The sequence below is a fragment of the Triticum dicoccoides genome, chromosome 5A, assembly GCF_002162155.2.
Source record: "Triticum dicoccoides isolate Atlit2015 ecotype Zavitan chromosome 5A, WEW_v2.0, whole genome shotgun sequence".
Lineage (NCBI taxonomy): Eukaryota > Viridiplantae > Streptophyta > Magnoliopsida > Poales > Poaceae > Triticum > Triticum dicoccoides.
In genome coordinates, this window is record NC_041388.1 from 632,754,950 (window position 1) to 632,765,097 (window position 10,148).

General features: G+C 49.7%; 1 protein-coding gene and 1 pseudogene across 1 annotated transcript; both read left to right on the top strand.

The window, feature by feature from the left end:
* LOC119300248 overlaps positions 1 to 972 on the top strand; it is a 16,554-nt pseudogene extending 15,582 nt beyond the window's left edge.
* A 1,422-nt stretch (positions 973 to 2,394) lies between these two features.
* LOC119303604 (OVARIAN TUMOR DOMAIN-containing deubiquitinating enzyme 4-like) lies at positions 2,395 to 7,640 on the top strand. Its single transcript, XM_037580735.1, has 7 exons — positions 2,395 to 2,665; positions 5,047 to 5,564; positions 5,701 to 5,822; positions 5,911 to 5,951; positions 6,076 to 6,174; positions 6,588 to 6,785; positions 7,259 to 7,640. The coding sequence occupies exons 2-6, from the start codon at positions 5,066 to 5,068 to the stop codon at positions 6,736 to 6,738; spliced, it is 912 nt and encodes a 303-aa protein (XP_037436632.1). The 5' UTR covers positions 2,395 to 2,665; positions 5,047 to 5,065; the 3' UTR covers positions 6,739 to 6,785; positions 7,259 to 7,640.
* Positions 7,641 to 10,148: the final 2,508 nt, after the last annotated feature.

Sequence of the window (10,148 nt, forward strand, 5' to 3'; positions counted from 1 at the left end):
GCAGGCACTAGCAGTCAACATACTAGCTTATGGCGCCGTGGCAAGCGGGATAAAAGAAACCTTTACACAGACGGATTATGTCAAAACGTAGCATAGCAGCTCTTTTTTTTTAGGTAATAGTATAGTAGTTTATATGGAACCCTCGGTATGCTGACTATTTTGACCGGTCAACTAGACAAAATACGGAGCTCTACGGCGAGTCAGTGACCGTATAATTACCACAACTCGTATTTAATGACCGTATTGAGCGTATTCTAAAGTTCAGGGACCGTATCATGCTTTAGTCTCAACTTCAGTGACCACGGGTGTATTTATCTCAAAGCTCTATATGCAGGGCTTCGCCAAGAAGGGACGCCCGCTGGTGTACCTTTGCATCTAGCTATGCAGAGGTCGGGTGATCTTTGATGCGGTTGTATCAACTCGATATTTCAATTCAATGAAAAGCCCTTTATCGAAAAAAAAACTTCCCTGCCAAGCGCAACCTCGAAGAGTTCAAGCGCTATGTCATCTACATCCTCGATAACACCTGCACTAGGTATATAGGTTCAATTAGTTGAATGCATGAGTAATCTCGCCAGAATATACTAATAGGCATGTGTGTTGATATGCTGACATAGGTTGCAGGCAGGACAAGAAAAGTTTGCAGTGGTGGTGGACCTTTGGGGTTGGGGGTACGCGAACTGCGACATCCGAGCATACGTGGCGGCGCTGGATATCATGCAGAGCTACTACCCGGAGCGGCTGGGGAGGGTGCTCCTGATCCACGTGCCCTACGTGTTCATGGCGGCATGGAAGATGTTGTACCCCTTCATCGATGATAAGACCAAAGAGAAGTTTGTGTTCGTCGCCGACAAGGACCTCGACGCCACGCTCCGTGACTCCATCGACGAGTCCCAGCTAGCCGAGGAGTACGGGGGCAGGCTTGAGCTTCATGGCTATAACGATTCGTTACCACTGTCATCGTGCAATTAACTAAGATTGAATATATGTGTATGGGCGAGCGTAACTCATATATGGTTAGGCGCCTTGTGGTGAAACCAATTTTGTGTCGTGTTTCATAAAAATATGTTTGTGTACGGCGGCTAGTGATTTGTGAGCGTGCAATGCAATGCATGTTGATTGTACAAAGATCAGGCCAGTGTGTGTACATTGATAAAGGACAGGTGGTCAGGTGCTCTTTTTTCTTTTTGGTGGGGATTCGAACTCTACGCCTATGCATTACTGCTGGAGATAGTGCTACCGCAGTAACCAACGGTGCATCATTTCGTTTGTGCTAGTTACATTCATTTATACTTTTTCGAATAACCTGTTTGTTTATTTTTTATTTTTTTTGGCCTCGTTACTTTTTTCCGTTTCCTTTTACTTTTTTTAAGATTCTCGAACTTTTTTCATCAACGAACTTGTTCAAAATTGATGAACCCCTTTTCAATTTTATGAAACTTTTTTCAAATTTGATGAACATTCCTTTAAAATTGATTTTCCAAAATCGATGGACCTTTCTTTTAAATTGACGAACTTTTTCCATATTTGATGAAAAAAATTCAATTATTTGTAAACTTTTTAAAAATAGATGATTTTTGAAAAAACTTGTGATCTTTTTTCAATGCTGAGGATCCCTTTAAAAGTTCATGAACTTTTTTTGAAAATGGACGAACTTTTTCTGAAATCGCCATATTGTTTTCAAAATCAATAAACTTTTTCCAAATTCTTGATTTTTTCAAACTAATGAACTTTTTATTAGAATGTTTTTAAATAATTCAAAAACCAAAGCACTACAGTAAACAGCACATGTGTAATAAATTACGCGACTACAAATGTTCTTAAATAATTTGCCCTGGAATAGGTCACTAGCACGTAGTAGGTTAGGTGGTTAGCCATACTCGTACCTGGTTGTCATGGCCGAGTTCGGTCCTGGGGGAGAACCGCTCATGCGCACGCGCTATGGGCTAGCCTAGCTAACATCGGCTCACTAAAAAAGCTTGTTGGCTCGCTAAAAAGAAAAGCTCACTCGCTCGTGCTTGGTCGCCTGGTTCAATCGGTTGACCAGTCAAACAGACTGTTGACTCTTCGTGAAAATAGAAAAACAAAAAAAATCACAAATCTGAGAAAAAGGTCATCAATTTTGAAAAAAAATCACACAACTGAAAAGGTTCATACGATTTTGAAAAAAGTTCATAAAATTGGAAAAGATTTCATCAATTTGTAAAAAAATCATGAATTTTAAAAACGTTTCAATTTTTTTTAAAATCACGAATTCGGAAAAGTTCATCAATTTGTTTTGGGCAAGCATTCTAAGCATGAATGTATGGCCCACTCCAGCTCAACAGATGAAGCCCATCCATGCCTTACTTCTTCCTCTTCCTGGTTGGTTCTGGAATATTTCTCAAAAAAAAATGGTGGTTCTGGAATCCTCTGGAGCCTGGGAAACCCGAGCTCGCCGCTTGCTCTCCCGTCCTCTTCCTCCCACCGCCGCCATTGTTCCGGCCCCAAGCAAGCTCCCGCAGCCCGCTCGCTTGGTTATCCTTTCGCCCCTCGCTCACTTCTCCCCACCGCCCAAGGAAGAGGAAGCCAACTCTCATCTCATAGACCTGACCTGAACCCCGCCCGCCCGTCCGTCCCCGTTCGCCTGCGTCATTGGGAATTCTCTCTCCCTCGAACTACGCCGGTAATGCCCGCTTCTGTCTCGACCCGTCGTTGCCGATCTGTGTTTTTCACGCGAATTCCGATTTGGTTCATGGCGACGTTATTCACAAGAGATTTCACCTGCATTTTGCTGCAATTTTTTAGTAGAACGGCGGGGCGGGGCGGGGCGGGGCATTCTTCCTCCCCCTGGCATGACTGGCATCGTGCCGGCCTCTGCCGTTTTGGGCGCGGTTCCTGTTGCCGAGGATAATCAGATAGCTTCTGAATGTTGGGCGACACTCTTGCAGATAAATCATTTGCTTCCCCTGCTTGGGAGTTTTTTTTTTTCGAGAGTACGCCTAGGCGTACCATAGCTTTATAAAAGGCAGAATTTAGTTACAAGAAAGCTACCCCTCGATGCGAACAACGAGTGTAGCACGAACACCACACCGACAAGACCACAAACAAACACCACCGCTAGGCAAGCTACTATGCAAAAAGCCTATCCTAAACTGATACACAGCACCGCGTCTCGATCGACGCCGGACACCTCCGAAGACCACACTTCCACAGAACTTCTCTTGTCGACGCACCATCCACCCTGAGCGCCTAAGAGAAAGTGGCAGATGAATGGCAGGACTCGATCCAATCCGGGAAGACGCCGCCTTGGATTCACCAACGACCAACGTACATAGCGCCACTGAAGATCAGAAAAGGATAGCGGCGAACACCGGAGGAGAGCAACGAGGAACCAGTCGTGTCTCCAAACACAATGCTCCCAACAGAGGAGCGGCGTCGAGGACACCGCCATCGTGCCGATCAGAACATCGAATCTAGGCTTTCACCCGGAGACATCCACCAACACCAAGAGCGCGAGGGATGAGGCGAACACGCTCGACAATGCCTCCAAGGAGGGGAATGACATCCACAGATGCCATCACCGCCGGCCCGGCAGAAGCCGTGCAAAATTTTCATCCGCGCTTCGCCCATCGCCACGCCTCCATGGGATTGGTAGCACTGCCAAGAAGCCTCACACCGCCGCCACCGCAACACTTGCCGAAGTAGCTGCATAGCCGAGGACCAACGACCGACCACCCGGCAGGGAAACCGCGGCCACACATCCACTCCCAGCCTGCACGAGGGTCCGCAGCCAACCAGCACCTCCGGCCAGGTCCAGGACTGCCCGCAACGGCCGTCGCCCACTCCAAGGAACGACCTTGCGACAATCAGACCCGCCTCTCCACGGAGAAATCCCAGTCCGGCATCACCAGGAAAGCACCGCCGCTCTCCACGCCGCACAGGGATGACCGAAAGCTCGCTGCTCGCAAGACTCCATCTTGACCGAGCCATCGCAGCGCCGCCACCAACCTGCCCGTGAGAACCCAGCACTGCCTCCCGCTGGCGCCACCCCCACCAGATCGAGCCACATCTCCTCTGCCACACCCCGTCAGGCCCTCCGCATCACCACCTCACCTGCCGTGCGCCGGCCATGAGCCCTCACCTCCAGGCAACGCAGATCTGGCCTGGCACGAGCGCCTCCGCGGTGAGGAGCACCAAGCCGCCACCGGCCTGCGCGCTTCGCAGCGACACGCCATCACCAGCCAGCTGCGCCGGGCCTCTCCTCCTCCAGCCAGCGCCCACCACAGAGTCATGACGAGCCGCCCCGAGACACCGGACCAGCAGGACCTCGCGCGCTCAACCCCGCCGCCATCAGCCCCGCACCACCAGCACCGCACCACCACGCGGCGGATCCGGCCTGAGCAGCCCCGGATCCACCCCCCGACGCCGGCGAAGAGGGCCACCACACCGGATCTTGCAGCGCCGTCGGATGGATCCCCGCTAGCTGGCGAGCGCCGACACAAAGGAGCCCCGCCGCCACCATCCCTGGGGCACGCGCGGCTTCGCCAGCGTCCTCTCCGGCGGCGGCGAAGCGGATGGGGGTGAGAGGGAGTGGGCCGGCGGCGGCGCGATGGGGCTGCCCCCGAGCCGCCAGAGGAGGCGACGCGGGGGGAGGGAGCGTTTTTTTTCGCGGAGAGGGGCCTCCTGAAAATTTCTAGGCACACTTATCCCTTGCTTGGGAGTTCATAATTTAGTTTCCCGTGTTTCTTCAGGATGACATCAGATTTGGGCTATGTAGATCAAGCAGAGTATACCACGCGTTGCGTTGTTTGCTATAGGCAATCGAGTCTGTCAGTCCACAACTTTACTGAGAGAATGCTTGGGAGTGCAGATGTGCAGTTATCTTAATACTTGTTGTGGACTGTGTTTCGGCTGAAATACGTTGTTAGTTCCCGGTGTGCACCGTTGCGTATTACTAGATGTCAATTGGACTAGGATTGACCTACTCATTAGTCTGTGTCATGGTATTATCCCTATTTTTTATGTTCCACTAGTTCTTACTGCCATTTCTCTGCACATGTGCAGCTGATACTATTCGAGCTGGATGCGGCTCTATTCACCTGCAATCTGTTTGCGGCGAGCTGCCTCAACTAGTATGTATGCTCATTCCAATCAGTTCCAAGGAGGAGCCACACAGAGTATGGTCTTATGGAACTGCTCCCGACCGCAGTCAAGCCGTTCTCATATGACATTGGGCGTAACCGATTCTTCTCATAATAAGAACATAAGATCTTCTGAAGCGCAGAGTCTCAAGTACTTTGTCAGCTTAGTGGGCCGTCGATTGCGTCGCGGATTGTCAACCAGAGAGGGCAGTCTTAATGTAAAGCTCGACATGCTTTCACGTGACAGAATGTCGGGTACTAATTGGAAATGGAGAGGCGTCCATCAGAAGATAGGAGCTACGGCTGGTGGGCTCTGCTTTGGTTTTTCAGTTTCAGGGATCGCAAGAGCCGAGATGCCTGTGGACAGAAAGATCAATTGTGCAGAAACTTCAGCGTCATCTTCTCATGGGAAGAAAGTCTACACGGATTATTCTGTCACCGGTGAGAAATGCATTTGTGTTTGGCTTAATAATTGCTTCTGTTACAAAAATAGAGTGCCTTTATGAAATTTATATTTTGTGGATACGTCAGCATGCCATTAAGCTACTGTTGTGACTGTTTTATCTGGATTTGGCAGGGATTCCAGGAGATGGGAGATGCTTATTCCGCTCCGTGGTTCATGGGGCATGCATCCGCTCGGGGAAACCTATCCCTAATGAAGATCTTCAGAGAAAGCTAGCTGATGAATTGAGGTCAATGGTATGTCTGGAGTGTTTCTAGGTATTTTGTTCCTGGTGCGATTGCCTTTCATTCTCTAAAGCTTCTATACAAATCCTTCTTTGTACAGGTTGCCGATGAATTTGTCACTAGACGAGAAGAGACTGAATGGTTAGTCGATGCACACTCTTACTGTTATGTTTGCTCTTCTTCATTTTAAAATGTAAATGCGGTATAGATAATTATTATTGGTACGTTTTCAACTGCTGCATTTCCTTGCATCAATGACGGACAGGTTTGTTGAGGGCGATTTCGATACATATGTTTCCCAGATTAGGCAGCCACATGTGTGGGGTGGTGAGCCAGAACTGTTCATGGCTTCACATGTTCTCCAGTAAGTAATTGGGCCTGTTATGCATTCTTCTTCGTGGATACCAAGGGTGGCTACCAGCAATGAAATATGCAGGCTTATATTTTATTAGCTAATACTCCCTCTGTCTCAAAATATAAGATGTTTTTTGACGTTCTATTTTGTCTTCGGCCTTTTCCTACTATGCTTATGTGCAATCGTTTACGAAGGACAGATATCAGTAGGGATAATGTTTGAAATATTTGCTTCCTAAGACAGATTCAGTGAAGTTGGCTAAATTCCAGTGACAGTTAAAAGTAGATAGCTAAGAAGTTCTCATGTTAATGCAAAGAGAAGGTTCCTTCTTGATTTGATGTATGCTCAGTACTCGGTTAACATGCATTTAAGCAGTACAGTCCATGAAGCAAGAAGAGCATTTAATTACTTTGTTTACACAGGATGCCAATAACTGTGTATATGCATGATGAAGATGTGGGTGGCTTAATAACTATTGCTGAATATGGCCAAGAGTACGGTAAAGAAGATCCAATACAAGTTCTGTATCACGGTTTTGGCCATTATGATTCCCTACAGATTCAGAAGACATAGGGGTCCGAAGACTATAATTTAGAATTTGGGGCTTCGAGATTCAGAAGGTAAGGCCAAAGTATTCTGGTTTCCAGGTTTCCCATGTCTATATAGTAGTTGAGATACTGATGAGTGAGACGGCGAGAGTGATTGTTATATAGCTTCAGTGATGAGTATTATTAAGCTTTGCTGCATTATTAACTACGTATGTTTTTTTTTGCGATGGTATTAACTACGTATGTTGCAAAGAAAAAACTTCACATTAGTTTTTTCGTAATAATAATGTAGTGATAAAAGAAATCACGAATCAGGATTACTGTAGTTATTCATCCCTCACAACATCGTTAACTATTATCATTCGTGAACCTGGAAAATTGACCACATGACTGTGTACCTATGACACATTTATCCCTTCTTTCAGACAATCTAGTCTAATGCACCTATAACATATCTATAACAAGTTATTATGAATCCTGAACCTCTTATGTAGATACCAATTCCCTAAAAAGCATGCATCTTTGAGGCTGAACTTTGTTGGCAGGCACCGTTTCAAAAGCATTTGATCGTGTGTAAGTGTAATAGCCTGGAGCCTGGATGACTTTGTGTGCAAGCACATGCTCGTAGAAGATGACAAGAGATACAAGGCATTCCGTTATCTGTATGAAGCCGCCGAAGGAGCAAAATTTGGATGGGAGAGGGCTGAATCCTGTTGTTGTTGTTGTGTTGTTCATGTACTCACCTCACCGTAGGGTGTAGGGTGTCGATATGCGATGTCATCTAACTTGCTGTGGACGAATAACAAAGACTACGGATTATCTAGCTAGCTAGGCGCAAGTTCTGCACGTACGTCAATGTAAATCATGAGTTATGTACAGTATGATCCACTGCTGCCGGCCATCAAGATTGTTATGAAGCACCGCATGGTCGCTGTTTTTAATCGTAACATGGGGTTCGATCATCTAGAATCTATCTTCATGTGTATAAGACGATCTTTGATGAGAAGAAACAAAATGCTTGTAATAATTAATTAAAAAGTAGTAATGCACTTTGGCTTTGTTCCACAAGAATTTCCTCTCTCCTCTAATCTCTCTCTTATACAGCAGCAGCATTTTACCGAGCACCTTGCGTGCATTCGCCCTGCACACCGGCGGCGACGCTGCCGAGCTGGAAGCATCGCGTGCATCATGTGCTGCTGCTAGCTGCAGCTGCACCGCGGCCACCACAGCCATGCGTCGCCGTCGTCCCTCGCCACGTCCATGTCCACCCCCTTCTTTGCCAGGGCGCGCGTGACGAGAGGCTGGTTCAGCGGAACGGCTGCACGGGCCGGCGGCGCGGTACAAGATGGACGGGGACGGGAGGGAGAAGGCGATGGCGCGGCTGGACGTACGGGGCGGCGGCACGGGAGGAGGAGGAGGCGGTGCAGGTGCTGCGGGTCGCCATTCTGTGCACGAGCTGCACGCCGGCCGTGCCGCCATTGATACGGTTACGGCCCATGGTGCAGATGCTGCGAGGAACGCAGTGAGCACGGCGGTGTGCCGGTGCCCGTCCATGGCCTCCGTCAACTCCATCTTCTAGGGCGGCCCCTGCTTCGAAGTTCGAACGTCCGACATCCCATGCATCCATGCGCGGCAGCGGCACAGAAGCAGAGCGAGCAACAGGTGCAGCAGCAGGGGCGGGACTCGGGAGGGAGCCCGGCCAAGTCCTCTGTGGCCGTGGCCGTTGGTGTGCTGCACCAACACGGCCGCTGCTTACTTGTACACCGGGATCAGCAGTGCATCAAGCAGTGGTGTTTCGGCGTCCCGGCCTCCGCGCTCTCAATGCAGGTGGACTGGCATCCTCAGGAGAAAACGCACAGACGGCAGGACCAGAACGAGGTGCGCCCGCGGGAGGAGGCGTCGTTGCCGCACACCTTTCTACACGCTGGATTGGAGGGAGGTCATGCCTTGGAGGATCTCCAGTGCGGGGCACGGTCGCCGGCCTTTGCGATGACGGCCGTCGGGGGTGGCGTTGCGCGGCCCAGGAGGACGCTGGTGTGCGGGGCTCACGCTAAGGCATCGTGGCCACGCGGATCGACGCGGGGCAGAGCTCGATGGTGGCTGGGGGCGGCGGTGTCGCGGCGACCACATGAACTTGAACTCCGTCCCGGACGGTGTTGTCCATCGTCTGTCTAAAGTGCATCTCGCAGATTGGGAGGCGGTCCGGCTGGACTAAGACGGGTCGATTCCATGTCAAAAAAAAAAGACGGGTCGATTTCGTGGGACCCACTAACAAGTTGGACGTTAAAGACGGATTACAAAGGAGAGGGTACGGACTTTGGGGATTTGGAGGTGAGGATTCATTTTCAGCGAGCTCTACAACTTCAAAGTTTAAATCAGATTTCACTCGATCCTAGCTACCTAGAGCTTGGACATGGAGATGCAGTTGGTGTAGCCGTCGTGCCCGCCGTACCAGTAGAAGGTCATGCCACAAGCGAGGTGCTCCCAGTTCTTGAAGGCCACCACCATGCCCACCTTCGAATGCGCCCTCGTCTGCCCGAGCCTCTGCTTAGTGCGTCCTTCATGGCTCCATCGAGCGGCATAATGTTGCTGGAGCGTGCGGTGTAGTTTCGCAGCTAGGCGGTCTTCCTCGGCACGTCAAACGGATCAGCGGCGAGGCTTATGATCATTAAAATTATTTACACCATGAATACCTACATAGTAGCACAGACCGAGACATTAAGCTGAGGGGGCCAATGCCCCCCTCCCAGTAGAAGGTCATGCCACAAGGGAGGTGCTCCCAGTTCTTGAAAACCACCACCATGCCCACCTTCGAGTGCGCCCTCGTCTGTCCGAGCCTCTACTCAGCGCGTCCTCCATGGCTCCATCGAGCGGCACGATGTTGCTGGAGCGTGCGGTGTAGTTTCGCAGCTAGGCGGTCTTCCTCGGCACGTCAAACGGATCAGCGGCGAGGCTTACGATCATTGTGTCTCTATGTCCATGAGGAGGAATATATTGCTGCAACGTACTATTGTCCCATCCAGCACTGAGATCAAGGAACTCGGCGATGTGGGCGGCACGGGATGCACCCTAAAATGTGTCACCAACACGGCGGCGGCTGCGAGCATAACCAGCACCGTGATTGTGATGTAGATGATGGTGTAGCACCATCAGAAGGGGCCGGATCACTCGCCCGTCATGCGCCAAGGCCAATACCGTAGACAGCGGTCACCGATGGAGATGATGGTGTTTGGTGTTGTGTTGAGCGTGTGGAGTATGAACAGTAAATCTTGAAGTAGGAGTTGATGTGAAGGATAGGGGACTTGTACACATTGAATTATACTGCCCAACAAATCTGTTAATCGGAGTTTGTCCAGGAGTATGTCCGATTGATATAAAATTATTTACACCATGAATACTTACATAGTAGCACAGACCGAGACATTAAGCTGAGGG